This window comes from Primulina tabacum, chromosome 18 (assembly GCF_025594145.1).
Source record: "Primulina tabacum isolate GXHZ01 chromosome 18, ASM2559414v2, whole genome shotgun sequence".
Taxonomy (NCBI): domain Eukaryota; kingdom Viridiplantae; phylum Streptophyta; class Magnoliopsida; order Lamiales; family Gesneriaceae; genus Primulina; species Primulina tabacum.
The window spans coordinates 26,965,167-26,986,212 of NC_134567.1; the positions used below are offsets into that span (position 1 = coordinate 26,965,167).

Genomic DNA, 21,046 nt, shown 5'->3' on the forward strand with positions numbered 1-21,046 from the left:
CCCTCACCCCTGATTGAACTCGTCTCTCTTCAATGGTTAGAGGTTTAAGTAAGCGACAAGTGGAATGAAATTTAATTTTATATTTAAATTGCATAAATTGAAACTTATACCCTGTTGTCGTTTCTTTTAAGTTATAAAAATAAGAAATCCATATCATTTGTTGTATAATTGTTAAATAATTAATATTATTTAGTTTGGTAATCTCACTGTTATATTTTCATTATTTTCTAACAAATACAATTTAAATAAATAATTTTCTATTAGTTTCGGGTCAAACAGCAACCAAATTCTAACCATCGGAAACTGTAATTAAATTTATGACAAAAATCCGTGTGAGATATTCTTACATGTCTATTTTTTTGAATTGGATTTCTTATTTGGGTCATCCATGAAAAATATTACTTTTTATATCAAGAGTTTTTTTTTTATTGTGAATACCAGTATGGTTGACCGGTTTTATAGATTAAGATTCGTGAGATTCAATTTCATCTTTTACTGGAATCAATTATATGCTAGTTCGAAGATCAAGATCAAAACTCTCATACAAAGAGCCTGATATTAAGAGAAATCCTAGATCTTAATGCAAAACGGTCGCTATTCCTCTGATCCGATATGATTTTACTCTATAAAATATTTTCCAAAGTGGACGCGAATCCGATAAAATATGAACACACGAATATATCCAATTCACAAAGATTCATTTCTATCTAAAACCTGGTAGCCCACATGAAAAAAACAACTCTTCTTGCATTATTCCTCAGGTATTAATCATACCTCTTAGCTTCTATATATTTAGATCGGCACTCATAGCCCGATTAGCAACACAGGCCTAAGTCGAAGTTTTGAATAACTTCATTGATAATGGAAGTCGGTAGCCACAAAAAAGGAGGTTCGATGAAAAGCAAGCTCATTACGTCTTTCTACCGCAAGGCTAAGCCGGCATCAGCCACCCAATACGCCACTCCCGCGGTTGTTAGGCCAGCTGTAGCTTTGGTGAAGGCAGTATCATTTACGAATCACGACGGTAAGTTTTCTGGCTCCGATGGGTATGGCCACGGTGGGGATGAACATGTGGACATCAAAGCTTCGAGTTATATTTCTCACGTCAAAGAGAGGCTCAAACGCGAAGAATCGAATTTGTTGTTGATGGAGAAAAATAACGTAGTCAATTATTAAGTATATATAGTCAAGAATGTTTGTATAAATATATTACAAATAATTTAATAATAAGGTAAATGTATTATTACAAAGCAAATTATGTGAAATAGCTTTGTTTCTTAATTTGGTTCCAATAATAATAAATATAATAAAAGTGTTGTGATCCAAAAATTTAAAACAAATTCTAAGGGGAGTCCATCCGGCAAAAGCCTACCTCGTCTGCAGTACTGGGCTTGACTTGTGAGCAAACAAAGCCCAAATTTGAATCCAATTAAAAATAGTTTGATTGTGTTGAATTTTTTTTTTTTTTCTATTTTTTCTCAGGATTTTAATGTGCTGTGGGATTTGTTCCAGATTTCAATTAAGCACAATAATTTGTTTGTCACCAAAAACAGAGGATTGGAATCTAACACCAGTTTTTTTGTATGTGCATGTCTCAACGTAGCGGTAGGCACGGACCCAGACACAGAACGAGCGTCCATTCGTCCATCGATCAAATTACTCTTCAACTAATTTTATGCACATCATTTGGTTTTGGCTCTCGATATATTTTTGTAACTTTATTTTTGTATCTCGACCATATTCAGACTTTCAGTACTCAATCCACTACTTGACTAAGGGCACCCACATTGGTTGGTTAATGGGTGTTAATAACACCCATTAATTTTTGCCCACCAATGTGGGCGCAAGAATTAATAATCTTGGCTGACATGGCAGCCAAGAAATTCATCAGAATGAACGGCGTTATTTCGAAATTTGCGACGGTTTTTCGTAAACCGTCGCAAAGTGAAAAGCGTCTGTTTTTTTAAAAAAAGGTCGCTATTTGCGACGGTTTTTTAACACCCGTCGCTATGTGTGACGGTTTTTCAAAAACCGTCGCTAATTATCACCAACGGCTATTTTCAAACGGCAAAATTATGCACCAACGGCTATATTCGATTATCGTAATTCGTTTTCTTTGTATTTTGTGTTTTTTTTAAGAGATTGTGTTGAATAATATTTTAAATAAAAGAGTCCAACTTTTTTTTCATTTCTTAATAATATTTTAATGAATATTGGAATTAAGTTATTTTTAAAATAATAATACTATTTATTTTTAGTAATATTTGTTGTAAAATTTTAAAAATATTAGAAAGATATTGAAATATTAAAAATAAAAAAAAATGAGTAAGTGGACAGTGAGATCCCATAAATAATGAAAGTTGAAATTAAATGAATGTGGGTGTGTGTTAATAATGAGGAAGTGTTAATGTAATGAATATGTGGCTCGTGGACCCCATCATTTTTGATGATATGGAGAGTTATTAACATGGATTAATTCCGACGGATGCGGATGTCCTAATACAAAACCAAGATATTAACCTCGACTGATGTGTGTCCTGGACCCAGGATGTTGGAATTCATTCCATCCGCATATGAATTATCGGTAATAAGACAAAATATATACACACATTATACATATACATGAACTACGTACTGATTATCACATCATGCATCTTTTCTTTAATTCTGATAATCCGAAACTAAAATTAACGTTTTAAATGGGAAACTTGATTCACATTTTTCCTAATTCATCCTTATAATTTTGTTGATTGATTAATAACAATTTGAACCGAACAGTTGTCAGTCAAATAATGAGACGAATTTGCAAAGATGAATGAATACCCTTAACTCCATAAGTGATATTATCATGCTAAGGATTTGGGATCATCAAATACAGATTTCCTAAACACTCTTAATTTTAAGAGTATGTCTCTTGTGAGACGGTCTCATGAATCTTTATTTGTGAGACGGGTCTAACCATACCGATATTCATAATAAAAAGTAATATTCTTAGCACAAAAAATAATAATTTTTCAAGGATGACTCAAATAATAGATCCGTCTCACAAAATACGACCCGTGAGACCGTTTCACACAAGTTTTTGTCTAATTTTAATACTATTTTGTTTTGGGTTTTCGCTTATTCTTATGGTAATCGTGTTTAAGTAGAAAAATAATTATGCTTTAAAATAGCTAGGGACTAGGAATTCCACAATCATACATGTACAAAAACAAAGTTTTATTGAAGTAAAAGTGTGGATTATAAAAATTGGATTGAACATTATTTATCGTTTTAGTAATTTATAATTAAGACGTGATAAAATTACGTTTATAAAAATAAATTTTCGAGGCTTATGTGAGTTAATTAGAGATCAATTCATGAAGAAGCAATTCAATTAAATTAAGATATAATGTATGTATTATATATTTGTATAACTATAGTAAACCATATAAAGCTAATAATAATGTCTGGCACATTGAAATTTTATTAATTTGTAGAGATATTAATTAATAGATAAATTAACAATTTGTTATTTAAGAATTTTTTCGGTTCAACAAATATAAATTTATTTACATAAAAATCATTATACTTCACTACTCCATGTATCATATTCCTTGAATTACTATTTAAAAAATAACATTCATTGTAAATATATAAATTAAGTAAATGAAACTCATTATTTTTAATAAATAAATAATATTATATTGTATTGAATAATCAAGTAAAATTCACCGGCCGTTAGATGTGAGTACAAATACTTCTATAGCCAATTATGCGAAAAGGAAGCGTTCATAAATCACATGTAGCAACAAAAATTCTTTACATTTTTTTTATTGCATTTCCACAACATATATCAGAGTTTTTGGATGCGATGAAATAAAGTTAGAGAGGAATACAACTAGATTTAATTTCAAAAATAATAAACATCATAATCAGATTTTATTAAATCGTCCCGTGTATATATATGATTTTAGGGACGGTCTCACGAATCTTTATCTGTGAGATAGGTCAATCCTACCGATATTTACAATAAAAAGTAATACTCTTAGCATAAAAAGTAATATTTTTTCATGGATGACCCAAATAAGAGATTCGCTATCTTCGTTTTTTTGGGACAATTTTCGTTCTTTTGTACCGTGGCGTTGATATATAACCAATGCAATGCTGATCTGACGCTGACATGTGTAGTGTCACATTAACATTCCCGATAAAAATATTATAATTTTAAAAAAAACAAATATAATATACTAATATTATGTCATAAGCTAATTTGAGGTCTGAGAATGCACATAATAGACCCAAAAACCTTCAGGATCGATAGATAGAGACTCATGTTTTACAATCCCTGACTTGATAGCTAGAGGGGTTTGGAAGAAAAACTCGAGCACCCCTCCATTTTATGTGTGCTTTATTTACAAGAATGGAAATTAAATAGGTTATATTAATATCGACACTTGAATATATATTTGAGATAAGTGAAAAAAAACGATCTATATATTTTGTACGGATGTATATATAATATAACATGGTTTTTTTTTTTAAAAAAAAAGTCACATGTTTGTTGAAACTAACCCTGCTTGATCTGCCATCTACAAATGCTAATAAAAGTTCACATGGTTCACTCAAATAAAGAATTAATGACCTTTTATTGGTTCAATATGAATGATATAAATGGCACTTTTTCTATACATGGAATTTGAAAATAGTAAATTAGAGAATATATTCGGGAAATAGAAAGTGAAAATTACTTAGTTTGGTGGATGTGTGGTCATCGGTCACAATAATTTCGATGTCTTTTATTTACTTTAATTTTACAGGACAAAAACATCCTGCTCTTTCTAATTAAGCAGTAATTCGATGGAGACCGATACATACTATATATATTCGTCCTGGACATATTTATTTACTGCTGTGACTTGGACCATTGTATTTATTACACTCAAGCATCAATGAATTGTACCATGCAGTATTTTATGAAAAAAATTATAGTGATAATATGCAAGTAATTAAAATAATTTACATTACTCATGATAAAAAATGTAATCAGACACACGGGATGTCCGAGTAATCAGACACACGGGATGTCCGAGTTGATGGAATTCGATTTTCCTTACCAACATTTTACCGGCGAGTCTATTGCACATGGTTTGTCTTGTGCGGTTTACTTGACTGGCATGATTCGCAGACTATTGCGTTAGCCAAGAAGTTTAGTCATCTTATGCGACTTCTTTTGTTATGTTAATAGAAATGGTATCAGATCAGTAGATCTCCTCCGTGGCTGCCATATGTATTAGAAGTTGCATTTTGTACATTAATTTGATGCTATAATTTGCATAATATAATATAATTTATTATGTAGTATGATTTCCTCGGTAAAACGAGTAGGACTTCAAACTTCAAAGAAAACACTTATGGTGATACCGTCATGAGAGCTCGGGTCATGGATGACCCGGGATATTAAATGGGTATCCCAAATCAGGATCAATTTGCATGATGAATTTTTCAGAAGCCGGGCAGATGGATGTCCGAGACATCTTCTCCCCGGGCTACCAGAAGCTTGAGCTCTCATACAAATTCCCGGTAGGTATTCTACCTGGGTTACCTCAGAAATAACACTGCACTCGAGTGAATCGGTATGAGACACCTTATGCTTGACAATCATTACTGTTAGAACCACATGTGTTAACGTGTCAGAACAGGTTGTCAGAAATAGGGTATGGACAGCCATATTATCCTAAGTAGTAAGTGGGCACAAAAAACAAGATAATCATGAGATTTCCTCATATAAATAGCATATATGTATTTTTTTCATGAGAAGGATTCTGAACTTTTGAGCGTTCACGTATATTCACTCACATATAAAGCTTTTCTTCTTCATCCTTCACCTGTTGACTTGAGCATCGGAGTGGTCACGCCGGATACCCCTCCGACGCCCATTCACGAGTTCATTTCCTTGTTTGCAGGACACAGTTACATCTATATTATACAGAGACATACCTTCACTACAAGATATATTTCCTTGCTAATCTTCTCAAACAAAACTCTTATCAGATCGGGTGGATTGCCCCGACCCTACTCACCCAATTCAACCGGATCACATCAACTTATAACAACCGTTACCATCAACAAACTATACCATCAATTCGGCCATCCATAGGTTCGACGAGTCAAGTCTGTACATATTGTATATATGCACGCCGCTGTACGAGTTCGACAAATCATTTCCATCTGACTAGTCAAGTAATCTGGTAGTGTTCTCAGGATACTGTTATGAATACTCGATCCACGGTTGGAAGGTAATTACATTGTCGGATACAAATAGACATGCAGTCATACATAGACTAATTATCAAGTACTTTTCGTGTTAAAGATTTAGATCGAAATGAATTTGGATCCTATGTATATAGCCATGTACTGCTAGAGGTATAATTTATAAAACCCACTAATCAACTCGAACAGATTATCATAAGTTTGGAATATTTATGGGTGTGTTTTTGAACTTTTATAAACCTAGGTAGTTATGAAATGACGGATGAGAATAATGAGTCACTCGAATGCAAGGTGAAGATGGCTGTAACTTTTGGGTAATGTACATGTTTCACGAACCCCACAGATAAATTTCTCAGTGACGACTCAGGCCGAGTTCATATAATTTCCGATCGCTTTTTGAATATTTATTCTATAAAATTTGTAACTATATGTGTGTGTGTGTGTTTTTTTTTTTTCTTTCATACAAAGAGTGATCAAACTTTAAACTTAGTATGATTGATTTTAATGAAATAATTGAATAAAAATTATTGTTTCAAATAGGTAGCACAGAAGGCATGTGTACGAATGGGAAAAGAAGACAATTGGATGTGAGTCGAATAAAAAAGTTTTATTTCTTGAAATAGACTAAGGTCCACGTGTCATAATGGTTGAGGTCGAAAGTGTCTGGTTTTTTAAGGTTAAATATCTGACCCAACTTGTTCCCACATATTATCATTCATCACTTACCCATACCAATTTAAACCTCAATTCCATTATTTGGTCCCTCCATTTATTTTCTTGAAAGTAAATCCTGTACCAACTTGTATTATATTTCTATGGATTCGAATATCGAAATAATACATAATGAAGAAATTATTTTTTTTTCCCAAAGAAAAGAAAACCAAATTGTGAAGGAATGTTATAATTAATTAATCAGAGCGACATTATTGGGTAAAATTTCTAGAATAATATATAAATGACATTTTAAAAATAGATAGTTATGATTTGACGGAATCTAATTAATTTATTGGATAAGTTAACAATCTATCAGGTGATTCTAAAAAAGAAAGAAAGTATGTCCGTATTTCTCCTGTAATAAAAATTTATTGGATAAATTACATTTCTCCTGTAATAAAAATATTAATAACTGCAAATAAGTATGTCCGTATTGGAAAAAAATAGAAGAAAATAAAAGTAATTATATTCATGTAAACTGATGGTATATATATTTTTTTTGGTGCCTTTCTAAATCTACTGCAGAGCCAAAGTAGAAATCCAACAGCAGCAATGGACAACACCACAGTCTCGAGCTTTAACATTAAATGAGAGAACCCCATGTGCCTCTTCCTCACCGTCCCGGTTAGTGAGATCCTACCTATGTGGGCACTACCATCAATTTATTTCAACGAGTAAGATCTTGTCACACATACAATTTCAAAAAAAAATGGGTCTTATATATGCATGAGCAAATCTTGGCCATCCATCCTATCATGAGGGCAATGCCCACATGGGTAGGATGAAATAAACCGTCCCCATGTATTTGATCAATCAATCTCTCATTACACCATAATTAAAGTTCCTTTCATGTATATGTATGGTTATGTATATTATCTACAAAGTGGATATGTTTCGGTTTTTTGTCTTTAAATCGTCGAAGTTTACATGTTACTGTAATAAATTAGATTTTTTCTTACCTTTAATCCTTTCTCATACAAGTGATGCGGCCGAATATTGATGTCATAATGTATATCGCCGACGTGATGCCAAAAAGGAGTAAAAAAAATTTAGAAAATCTATATATTTCATTGATTTATAGGAACGAAAATCAAAATAAAACAATTTTCTTTACCATTATTCAATTTTATTTTTTTTGGAGACAACTTTTTTCAGTGTTTCATATGTAGATATGGATACATTTTCAGTCAAACTGAATGAATGTTTTACCGCGTCTAATATTATAAAATAACAAGCAAATATTCAAACAAAGAGGTAAATTACGTACATCATTTCAATAATTTAAATATTATACTTGCGTTAGAAAGAGAGAGCAAAAACTGAATCAAACCTTCGTTCTGGATCGATTTTTAATCAATCATGATTTAGATCGGTTTTAAAATCAACCTTAGATTGGTTGGTTCAACATAAAATTTTAAAAACAAATCCAAACCAAATCTACTATTTTGTAAATAGTAAAATTAGAAAAACCAATTCATTTAAAAAATAATTTATTATAATTTTTTCAACTATATAAATTTTATATTTCGTAATTATTTAATCCTTTCTTGTATATCTTTGATATTTTTCTTTACTATTTTTAATAAAAAATATATTTTTGGTCCATTATTTTGCATTTTTTCAATTTAATTCATGTTATGATTCAATTTGCAATCGTAGTAGAGTAACTTGCATTTTTTTTTTAAAAATTTCAGTCCTTTTTTGTCCAAAAGTGAAATTAGCCGCCGGTTACTGTATGTGAATGTAATTTCAAACTTTTGTTACTCTATGTCGATAATTCTATTAATTGAACTTTAGTTTTCTTTTTTATTTAATTTGTTTAGTTGGATTTTTTTGGAAAAAAAATACGTGTACTTTCCCATCAAAATTAAAATCTAAAAATTTAATTTTCAACTCACATACCCGACCATCAGCTAGGCAATTTCCATTGTTCAGTATCAATTTTGGGCCAAAAAAAGACTGAAATCGGGGGAAAAAAAATACTGCACTAAGACTGCAAATTGACTTATAACATGACTAAAATTTGGAAAAAAATGTAAGTTGAAGAACCAAAAATATAAATTTTCTCAATTTTTAAAAAGAAATATGTTGACACAGGTGTTAACGAACGGATGATTGTAGAGTTTCCTTTTTGGTGATTCATCTTGAATATTTATATTCTTCATATGCTAAATCAATGTCATATTATTTTGTTAATAATCAAAGCAAAAACTTGTGTGAGACGGTCTCACGGGTCGTATTTTGTGAGACGAATATCTTATTTGGGTCATCCATGAAAAAATATTACTTTTTATGCTAAGAGTATTACTTTTATTATGAATATCGGTAGGGTTGACCCGTCTCACAGATAAAGATTCGTGAGACTGTCTCACAAGAGACCTAATCAATAATCAATGCTTTCATAGCCATGTAGATGTTGATATTTTTTAAAACCCACAATAGTTAGGAACCAAACCGATAATCTAAGTCACTTTGATTTTATTTTTAATTATTAATGGTTCAATTTATTCTGGAATGTAGAACAATAAATTATATTGTTCTAATATTTTATTTTTTTAATCGAAGATCAAACCAAACTGGATTAATTTGATCACCCTGTGCATGTAGTGCATTACCGAATGCAAGTAAAAGATTTCGAACATTGAAGATTTGAAGTACGTAAGCTTTTACTTTCCAAATTAATTACAATAATTTCAACCTCAAAGCTCAATTTTTGTGTGCCTTGACCTTATGAATCATTACAAACACCCCCTCAAAAAAAGAAGCCAATTTCAAGTTATTCACACATTCAAAGAACCATCAAATCTTGTTTTTCAAATGAATCATGCATTTTACACGCACCTAGTCAAATTCTGTCTTACATCAAAAGATCTATGTAGATAAGTTGCTTCTTTTTTCTGCTATACATAATATATACGGTTTTTTCGGTCAGTTCGATATTTTAGTCGAAAAGTAAAATTTTGGACCACATAGTGCTTGCGTGTTAATAATGCAAATTGGATACAAAGGGGGAAATAAAAAAGGGACATCCATGAATAATTTATGGAGGGCAGAAGTAGTTTTCAATAATTAGTAAGTTAAAACTTGCAGTGTCAATATCTCCATATGAGAGTAATTCGATACGATGATATATGCTTGTTTAATTTGGGGCCTGGATCAAATATTTTAGGTGTTTAACATATTATATTATACGTGAAATTTAATATAAAAAATTCGATATCTTATAGTTCATCCGACACTAAAGTTCTAATTTTGTGACGAAGTGTCCGAGACCCAATCCCCAACTGAAAAAAAAAACACTAAAAAAGCAAGCCTGGATAGTTAATTAATTTTGAGCGCATTAATTGCAATTTTGGATCATTAATTGTGGTTGGTTACTTATATTTCAAGCATCTTTATTAAGACTTGTCTACTTCCAAAACCCTCCAACTAACGCAAAAAATCTTGTAAAGCTTGTCTAATCAGAGAATATATATACACATATATATAAACATTAATTGTACTCCATAAGGGAAAATTTTGGTCAAATATAAAATTTGGTCTCCTCATCTTTTTCAAAATCCATCTTATTCTTAGAATTATGTGTTAGTAATATTTCATCAAATTAAATATTTTCTGCCCTTGTAATCATATGTTTTTCCTATATGATCAAGTCCTTTTTTTTTTAACAAAATAAGATGAACGATAAAAAACGATTTGACCTGAATCAAATATTTGTATGACTTCAGTCAATGGTGGAGGTTAAAAACTTAGTTAACCAAAGGAAAATTTTGTACCATATCTACTTATTTTTTCAAGGAGTCGGAATTTTTGTTCTACTGTAATTTCGAAAGAGTTTTGTAAGTTAATAACTATGACTGCTTGATTAAATTCTGCAGCAAATGTTGGCAATCGACCCGTATCGGAACAATATTGGCTATTTTGATCAAGGAAACGATGAGATGAGAGAATAGTTACTTGGGGAAAATATTTCTCTTTGTTCCATTGAATTTCTGCTCAATGATGTTTCTCCCCTTTAAATGGGCACACAACGTTAAAGTTCGAAAAAAATATTGACAAGGTTATAAATATTATGGGTATTTTATTTTATTTGAATTCATTTTTATTATTTAGAGTGAATTCTCAAGCTGTTTATATATAGTAGTACCTGTTCAAGTAAAGTAATAGAAAATCTCCCTTAATAAATAAAGTTAGTCAATACAGGAAATTTCATCACAACAGTAAATTTGCTCGGGTTGGTAAAAAATTATTTGGCAAGCTTGTTTGTAATCGCACTTCGTAATATATTATTCATCTCTTCGACAACCAAGTCCGGTTATGCATTTCAAAAAAACCAAGTCCAGTTACTTCAAATTGAACTATAATATGTGTGTGTCTCCATAATTTTGCTTTAACAATTTTTGTGCGCATTGTTACGCGACATCTCCATCGCGACCAAAAGGATCAAGCACGCGCCAAACTAAGGGAGAAACATAAATATACCTTAACGGCCCTTAGCAAACTATCATATAAAATATAAAAACTTAAATTTCTTTATACTAAGCTAAAAACATGCATGTCTAATATTTATATACCTTTCCCAATGACATTTCCCTAAAAGAGTTCTTTTGTTTATGCATATATGTCAAGTTTTACAATTCTCTCACAAAAGATCCAAATATGTTAATTAGTTAGTAATTTTAGATCTTTTTCTGGGAAAAAAACTCTATGTTATCAAGAGTTTAATGGTTTTGTAACTAATTATCTGATGCACAGTTACCCATTTGAAGCCAGCAACCTCTCTAATGATATAAGAAAAAAAATTTATTTTAAAAAACTGAATAGATTGCAAGTTTTATATACCAGCCATTTTATGTAATTATTTGCTTTGTTACATTCGAAATAATCTTCTTATTTTGAAATATTTTTTTTCATTTTACCTGTTACATTAAAATTTACATCTTATTTTACGCACCGGAAAATATTAAACTGCGTCGTCAAATATGAAATGCTTGATGTTATATACTGACTCCATATTATGTATAGAAAATATGTATTTGAGCGTCAGACACAACATGAAATTTATACGATATATGAACTAATTTTTATCTTAACCTTCAAATTATGTTATAGTAAAAGTAGTACGCATATATATATATATATATATAGCTTCCTTAGGGTTCGATGGCAACGGTGACATCCAAAGAATATTACAAGCCTTTTGACCACTTATAAAGTGACGCGTGGCACGTAGTAATAAACCATCAGTTCAAAGGTTGCCCTCCTTTTTTTTACCTGTCAACTCTCCTCGAAGTTGCGATTGGATGGATGCCTTCTCTTTTTTACCACATCACATCGTGAATGATTTCTGACCATCGGATCCGATCCAGGCCAAACTCTTTTATTAACTTGTGGCGTAATTAAGTTTGCGTAACGAAATAATTTTATTAAATAAAGAGTGTATACATGTAAACACATTTTAGCACATGAGGAAAAGAAAGACTTTAAAGTGAGTTTTACTAGTTATTTTCTTCTAATGGATAAAATATATCCCAATTAATAATGGTTTGTGCATCGACTTAATTCTACTCATCATTATTAATTAACGTTATTATGGTTAATATACAAACATAATCGATATCTTCATGTATGAATTACATTTATAAAAATGAGCAGGTATCTTGTGAGACAGTCTCACGAATCTTTATCTGTGAGACGAGCTAATTAGTTTCCAAGAATAGGGGAAAAATCAAAGTAATATAATTAAGTTAATAAGATCTATATTAGAAGAGAGAATTAATTTATAGAAGTAGGGACTGCCCAAGCCGTATGGAACGAACACCTTAGAACCACCGGATAATCTCTTCAACCTCAAAATCAAGATTCTCAGAGTTATCAAAGCCATTAGGGGAAAAAAAGAAGAAGCAATTAATTAAATATATAACAGAAATTTGGTTCGCAAATCTTGAAGTCGATGGAATCACTCTCATACCACTAATACTACACCTCTGTTCTCTTCTGACTTTTACATTTATACATACATATATACATATATATATATTAGAGAGAGAGAGAGATAGAGAGAGAGTATAAATTTGTAATCACAAAAAAGAAAAGTGAAAGAAAGAAATGGGAAGAGGGAGAGTTGAGCTGAAGAGAATAGAGAACAAGATCAACAGGCAAGTGACTTTTGCGAAACGGAGGAATGGGCTTTTGAAGAAAGCTTATGAGCTTTCTGTTCTTTGTGATGCTGAGGTTGCACTCATCATCTTCTCCAATAGAGGAAAGCTGTACGAGTTTTGCAGTAGCTCTAGGTATAAATTAAACAAAACAAAACAAACAATAAACCCTACAGTTTCAGCAATTGCAACACCTATATTTATGTATAAAATATATATAGTATTAGCTGGGGGTCTTTTTAGTTTTATTTTTACCTTTCTTTCCTTGAACTTGTAAGATTCTTTCTGAATTATTTTGTTGTTTGGGATTGTTTGAGATCTGGGCTTGTCTCAAAATCCAAACTTTTTTATGTTTTCTTTGAAGGGAGTGATTAGTGGAAGAAATGAAATTTTTTACTATCTTTTTTGGTGTTGTGAGAGATTGTTTTTCCATTCTAGTGATTGTTTTGAGTCGTATAGGACTCTGTGCTTGCGAGTTTTGTTAGATCTGCCAGAGGAAACCACGAAAAGAAAATTGTTTCTATATTTATGTTGAGTTTCTGCAGGCTTAGGTGTGGGATTTAATTTGTTTCAGCACTGCAAGTTTATTGCGCCTTTTGTGCTATTTTCTTTCTCTCTTCTTCTTTTTGGTTCAATTTGGAGTTAAATATGCTCCGATCTAGTGTTCTATTACCCTTTAAAACACAACATGGAGCAAAATTCAAGCTTTCTTTAGTATATATTAAAGAAGCATTTTACACTAATATAATACCAATAATTTTTTTTGAATCTGATTTCTGCAACCCTTATCTCCTCTCAGTTTTTTTTCCTTTTGTTAAACAAATTTCTTGGATAAAATTTAATTCTGGATGCATGGGTTGGAGATCAATACTACAAGATATCTTTGTGTTGTGTTTTTGCCAAGATCCAAACTTTTTAGGGTTTTCTGTTAATCCTCTTCTTTCTTTTCCTTTTTTTTTTTAAAAAAAAATTTCACTACGAGCTTATCTTAACCTAATTTTCTTTTCCTTTCGATATGTTTCGACAGAAATATGGATACTGGCCGAGATTACTCTCTGGCCAGTGTGCCCAAAAAAAAAACAGCAGTTTTTTTTTAACCTAAGGATAAGCCTTGATCTGTTTTTCCCCTCTCCAAATGTTTCTTGTGTGTTATTTTTCTTAATTCTTTGTTAAAAATATATCGATTTGGGGTTCAAGGATTTTTTTTCCTCTCATCTTGTTAGGGTTTAATTTAGTAACATCAACATACATATTTTTCTTTTCCTCAGTCATTCTCAGATCTCTTGGATTCTCCTAAAATGACTAAGCCGTCCACAAATTTAAAGATTTCAAGTCTTTTCCTGTTTTCTTAGCTTTTTTTCCTTTTTCTTGGTGGGACGTTTGATGCAAAGCAGTCTTTTTTCCGGGTAATAAGAAGGTGTTTCTGCTTATATGGGGATTCAGGGTTTTTTCTTGATAATTAAATTTTCTTAAACAGTACATTCCTTTTAAAAAAAGTGTATGAGTTACCACAATTTACCCATGGACAATTCATAGACCTTCACCAATACATACCGAAATTGAGTTACATGCTGTTCTTGGGGAATTTGGAACACCTTTGTACTTCTGGTATGCATTTTGATGTCCATCTGACAATCTAAGAAGGCTAATAATTGATTTGGCTCATGCTTTAGTTACAAATAAAATTAACGTTCTTTCTTGAGGTGTAATTGTATATGCTCTATTGTTTAAGCTACTAATTACTTCTCTAAAATGGCTTGTCATACCCAGCAGCATTCTCAAAACATTGGAAAGGTATCAAAAGTGCAACTATGGAGCGCCGGAGACAAACGTTTCCACAAGGGAGGCGCTGGTATTTGCTACTCTCTGATTGTTGGTTTCATATATATCCAAGTGCTTTTGGTGCAATTTGGTTTATGTATTAGGTTAATTTCTGCTCTAAAAATTGTTTACATTATGTAAATCTATTAATTGAACTGCCCATGATTAAGATAATATACTTTAGTAACAACAAACTTCAAAACAAGAACAAAATAGTACTGTGTAAACAATATAAAAAAAATTAAAAAAATTCAGAAGTGTTTTAGTTATAATAATTTTAATACAAATTTTTTAGTTCTTTTAGATGGTACCAGATTTTCTCAACAAAGATTTTGGTTTTGTACCAGATTTTACAACTCATTACATCTTCATAAAATTCGAAGAACTCTTCATAAAAAACATGGATGTGACATCTACACCTCCATTGTTAAGAATAATAAAATAAATTTTCTCATTAAGATTTTGTTGAATTGTAAAATTGGTAACTACTCTTCAATGGCTCAATGGTTTTAAAGGGTTATCTGATAGTCTTACTTTTTTAAATAAGAAATCTTCTATATGATTGCAAGAGTAAGTTTATCCGGAATGATGAAATGTATATTATAATTAAGATTTTGTGGAAATATAGATTTGCAGTTAACCCAGAATTGTTTAGAGGAGTACTGTTCATTCTTCGTATATGATTACAAGAATAAGTTTTTGCGGGATAATAAATGATGTTTCCTTGTGATGAAACTTGGTTAAAATATTTCATAAACCAGGAAAATTCTTCTTTTAAAAAAACTTCAGAGTGGTGTTCTCAATTTTTTTTCTCAATTTTCATTTTAACATTTCACTTTTTGCGATGAATTTCCAGATTGTTAGTTAGTTGGAAGTTTTTTCTCAAACGAAGTTTGATAAAAAAGGTGAAGGAAACAAGAGATTGTAATGTATCATACGGTGGAGAAGAAATGACTAGTGTATAGAAGAGAAATTTGTAGGAAATTAATATTTCATTTTTGACATAGAATTGCATATTTTCCTCCACACAATGAAGTAACAACATATGGAGACGATGGTACTTGTGGAAACTGTGGATGAAATTTCAACTACAACTTAATTTTAAAAACTTTTATCAAACCCTTTCCTCTTCCTCGAAATATTTGATATATGTGATGTTTCTCGTTGAAAAAATAATTAATTTTATTACATCTCTATCTTCATAAGTTTTTCAGGATGTTATATTATATTGAATTGAAGCGGATTTAATTCCATAGGGAATATGTCTCTGGTTTTATGAATCTGACACGGGTTTTCTTTCCGTTTCAAAATTTACGTTGCTGGAGTCCTTTTTTTTAAAGTGGAAGAAAAAACATTATGTATATCAAGTCTGAGAAAAAGTATGTTCTGTCAAAACAACCCCATAAATCTTCAAGAAAAATATAGAAATTAAAAGCATATAGATTTGAAGTCCAGAGAAAAAAGATGAGGTAGAACACTTCTGGCTAGTGTTGTTAATTGATTTCATTGGTTAATAAAAGGAACTGAGCAGTCAGCACGAGTATATGAAGCTTAAAGCACGCTATGAAGCCTTACAGCGTTCACAAAGGTTTGTCAACTCCAACTGTCATATAAGAAATTATCAAAATATATACATGATTAATTGAATGACAGTTTGTGGAAAAAAAAGTGGGCTGAACGGTTAATTTTTGGTGGTAATTAATGTGATAATAATGCTAGGAATCTTCTGGGTGAGGATCTTGGTCCTCTGAGTAGCAAGGAGCTTGAATCACTTGAAAGACAGCTCGACATGTCGCTGAAGCAGATCAGATCAACACGGGTATGTACTGCATCTTTTCAATCTTGTGATGCAACGGAAAATTTTGTTTGATGAAGTAATAGAGAAAGTATCCATTAGTTTATCGCACCTTTGCGATCATTGTCTCCAAGAAAGTAGATTGTTAGATCATATTTATGTAAATAAAAGTTTTGATAAATGATGGATGGAAGCCGGCAATGAATTCTTGAAAATTCGAATTCGCAGACTCAAGCCATGCTGGATACCCTCACAGATCTTCAAAGAAAGGTATTTAAATTAAACTCCATTTCGTCAACTATCCCTTCATTTACCAATATGTTAATCTGGGTTGTTTTATACGGGTAGGAGCATGCCCTCAATGAAGCCAACAAGAGTTTGAAACAACGGGTATGCCATGCATGCATATTCTTCAGTTTACTTAGTTAATCCTTAATAACTGGACAGGCGATGCATGGCCTATCAAACATTTCAATTTCCATGAACAAATCATTCGTTCAACAAAATTTCTTGAACTATCCTCTCCATATAGGTGAATCAGACAACGAATTATTGGTCAGTCGGCCTAAATTTTGATGGGTTTGGTTTTGTTTTCGTATGAAGCTGATGGAAGGAAGTCAAATAAGTCTGCAATGGAACCCAAATGCTCAAGATGTCGCGTATGGAAGGCAAGCAGCTCACCCTCAGGCCGATGGTTTTTTCCATCCTCTCGATTGTGAACCAACTCTGCAAATTGGGTACTCGATTCAATCCACATATAATATTAGAGAGATTTGTGGCTTTGCATGATTCTGTGCTATCGTATTAACAAATTTCTTACTAGTATAACATGTATATATATCTGAATTTTTTTTTGGTTAGAACTAATGAAATTATAGAAATTTCAGGTATCAGAACGATCCAATAGCAGCAGCAGGGCCAAGCCTGAATAACTATATATCTGGCTGGCTGCCATGATAGATCATGGAAACAAATGCAAACGCGACTCTTACTTAATTTGGTTGCGTTTCTCCATCATAACATCATCTTATGTGTCGTAAACGTGTTTTGAATAATAGAACGACTTCTCAAAAGACTTCGCTATCATCATCCATTACTGTAATTATTATTATTGTTATTATATTCCACTTTGTGGAATAAATGTGTGCAAGAAATGTTCCTAGCTTTCATTTCCTCTTTATTCGCACACTTTGCGTAAAGAAATTTTTACCCTATTCTAATTGCAAATAATTAGAGCAATTTGTATGTGGTGAACCCAATAAATAAAGTAAATATCATTTATTATTATTTCACAATATTAGGTGAAAAAATTTCTCTGTATTGCAATAGCAAAACGAAACCAAGACATATGCTTAGTACCAACTAATATAAGTTGCGAAATCATATATTATATTTATAAGAAATGATTTCTTCGTGGAAGATTGTAAGATCTTAACACATTCTTGGACTTTTATTTTTACAGAAAAATCAAATAATCATACGTCCCAAATACTATTAACTAGAGACGCTGTTTGAGACAGGAGTCATGACCAACCTTTGACAAGATTGATAATTGTTAACATACCCAACAAAAAAAAAAAATTTTGTCTCATCAAATCAAATAATGTAGAGGTCAATTGAGGTTGCAACTTGCCGCCATCACGATCTAAATAATCGCTGCTTTTACGTCCCATCTCGGGAACTTTTTTCCCCACTTTTTCGTTCATTTTCTTTTAGTTAAAACAAAAGGTTTATAAATGGAAATTATTAGTACTTATACTGAACTCAGCCCCTTGTACAAAAGAAGACACGGTCCGTTTTCCACTGTGTAACATGGAAGGACAAAGTAGCGTAATTTCGTGGCTGTGTCGAGAGGATAAGGCCAACGTACGCCTTGATAAATCGGCGGGTGGCGCGTGTCATATACTCATGGGATGTGTCAGCTCAATCAATTTTCCTTTTGCTTTCCCAGACAGCGACTACCGAACAGCACGCTTATTTCATTTTCTTTCGCTATACGCGTGTGGAATTATTAAAGTGCAATCCCATGCGACCGGTGTTGTACATCAATCCATAGTCTAACCTACCAGTCTTTTGTATTTCACCATTTTTAATTTACAGTAGGGTGAGATGTACAACGCTGGTACGATGGAGTTCGCAACATAGGATATTAACTAGGAAGATAATGAACAGTCGCCATTGGGAATAATGATACCAAAAAAATTATTAATTTATTTTCTATAAGAAATCTGCCATGGAAGAACCTTGTTCTCACTTCGATCCACCCTCTGGGCCTTTTTTGATCATTTTCTCATGCCTCGTTCGTTGATCTTCCATTTGTAGCCGAAAAAGAAAATTTCTCATAAATATCATTAATCTTATCCGTTTCGTAATACCGAAGTTTATCCATTTACCTCGAATTTCGCACTAATTTCCCACCTCAAATTAGCATAAAAAGCTTTTATTTTTATAATTAAAGTCTACAAAATCAAACCTCCGAGGGAAAAAAAGCTTCGAGTATGAGGAGAGAGAACCCGCAAACTCAAACAGATCAACATTCCAGGATTCTCTATGAGTTAACTGCTTTAGTTATGAATATTATGCGATCCCCGCCGACGCCGGTGGGTTTTTCGGATCAAACGCCGGATATCCATCAGAGGAGGGGGGCGGCGACGTCTCTTGAGCAGATAACTCCAGCAGGATTTGCCTCTTTGCTTCTTGGGATTTCTCTGGCTTTGATGCTGTGCGGATCCGTCACTTTTTTCATTGGGTTCATGTTGATGCCTTGGATAATTGGATTGGTGGTGTTTCTGTACTTCGTTGGGATTGTTTCGAGTATTTCGATGATTGGGAGAGCAATTTTGTGTCACAATTCTGGCCCCTCTTCCCCGTCGAAAGATGTCCCTTGTAAGAATTCTTGTTTGTTTTTCTTATATTATTTGTGATTAAATAACTTTTCATTGGAGATTTCTTGGTGATTACTGAATCTGTTTTGGAATTGCGTGATTGTTGGAAATATGAATTTTTCATTCAAGAATTGGGAAGGATGAGGAACTCAGGCAATCGTCTGTGTTAAGAATTGAAATTTCGCAACTTAAATTGCTTATTGTGTGGTTTGTTGGGATTCGCTTGGTGCTCTTTGGTTGTGTCTCTTAGTTTATTTTAGTGAAATTGGATTGGGTGATTCTGATGATGGGTAAATCAACAAGATTGGGTTGGTTTGATTACATGTTAACTGGACTTTTTGTCGCATGATTATGGCTTCCCGGGAACAAATTTTTAGCTTTAAACTGGATGGTGATGTAGTAGAAGGTTCAATGTTTAGTTTTAGATACAATGAAAGCTCGGGCCTTTCCTTTGAAGATTCCGTGCAACTTTTAAACCATTGAATATTAAATAGATGTTCGATGGTTCAAGTGACAAGAAAACTCTGTATCCCTACCCCGATAAGTTGCAGGAATAGAGGTTCCATACTTCCATACAGGGGAAAAAACCAATTGAACATCGGATATCACATTTGATGACAAGAAGCCGGGAGATCTATGGTTGTTTATCAGCAATCATCAGTATCTATTCGTCTTTACATTCATTGGTTTTTCATACCTGCGAGAATCTTTCTTGATCTTCACCTTTCCTCTGTTTCATACAGAAAAGTAATACATACATGCATTATTTACTGAGCATCAGAGTCATAACATCACCTGAAGTTGTAGAAAGTGTTGGACGTTTGGATAATCGAACCTAAGAGCCAACACTTCGAGAGCTGCTCTAAGTTAACTCTGTAGTCTGTGTTACAATGATGTCTATTCTTCTGAACACGGCGAGATGGTTAATTTTACCTTGTGTTGCAGCATGGAAGCTTTTATGAGGGATTCATATAGCTGGATAATAACATGCTTGTGGGTTGGGGCACGATTTAGCAACGATATTCGCATTGTGTGATTCCAATTTACGGCGCCTGCAGCAGCGGAACTCTGTGGATATTCTTCTCTATATATGATATAGATTGTTTTGAAGACTGAAGTGGTGGTTCGGTTCATCATTATACTAGAGGGTGTTCTCTATATTCAGTTCGAGTTCTCCAGAGCTGGGATATCAATGTATCTTGTACTTCTTTGGGTTTTCATATTAGGAAAACCGAACTGTGTAATTTCTCGTTTCTAAGACTGTTGTCTTTATGTCCGACTCTGATGGGAGTTGAAAAAGTTCGTTGAAATGGTTTAATAAAGTCTTAGACAAGTTTGCAGAATGACTGTGGTAGGTGGCTACCATTTCAAAAACTACTTGTAGTGGTTAGGCTCGATGGGAATTGCCCACACGACCAAAT

At 32.5% G+C, this 21,046-nt stretch overlaps 2 protein-coding genes across 5 annotated transcripts; both read left to right on the top strand.

Annotated features, from left to right (window-relative positions):
* The first annotated feature begins 12,882 nt into the window (after positions 1-12,882).
* LOC142533820 (agamous-like MADS-box protein MADS4) lies at positions 12,883-17,907 on the top strand. 4 transcript variants are annotated; one of them, XM_075640720.1, is made up of 8 exons: positions 12,898-13,259; positions 14,895-14,976; positions 16,466-16,533; positions 16,665-16,764; positions 16,969-17,010; positions 17,089-17,130; positions 17,344-17,477; positions 17,628-17,907. In XM_075640720.1, the coding sequence occupies exons 1-8, from the start codon at positions 13,075-13,077 to the stop codon at positions 17,695-17,697; spliced, it is 723 nt and encodes a 240-aa protein (XP_075496835.1). In that variant the 5' UTR covers positions 12,898-13,074; the 3' UTR covers positions 17,698-17,907. The 4 variants fall into 4 exon arrangements, with proteins under 4 accessions (XP_075496837.1, XP_075496835.1, XP_075496838.1 ...); XM_075640721.1 differs by having other exon boundaries at positions 12,923-13,259; positions 14,898-14,976; XM_075640722.1 differs by lacking the exon at positions 17,089-17,130 and having other exon boundaries at positions 12,883-13,259.
* A 1,033-nt stretch (positions 17,908-18,940) lies between these two features.
* Positions 18,941-20,968, top strand: LOC142532839 (uncharacterized). Its single transcript, XM_075639356.1, has 2 exons — positions 18,941-19,626; positions 20,571-20,968. Exons 1-2 carry the CDS (start codon positions 19,239-19,241, stop codon positions 20,585-20,587), a joined length of 405 nt encoding a protein of 134 aa, XP_075495471.1. The 5' UTR covers positions 18,941-19,238; the 3' UTR covers positions 20,588-20,968.
* Positions 20,969-21,046: the final 78 nt, after the last annotated feature.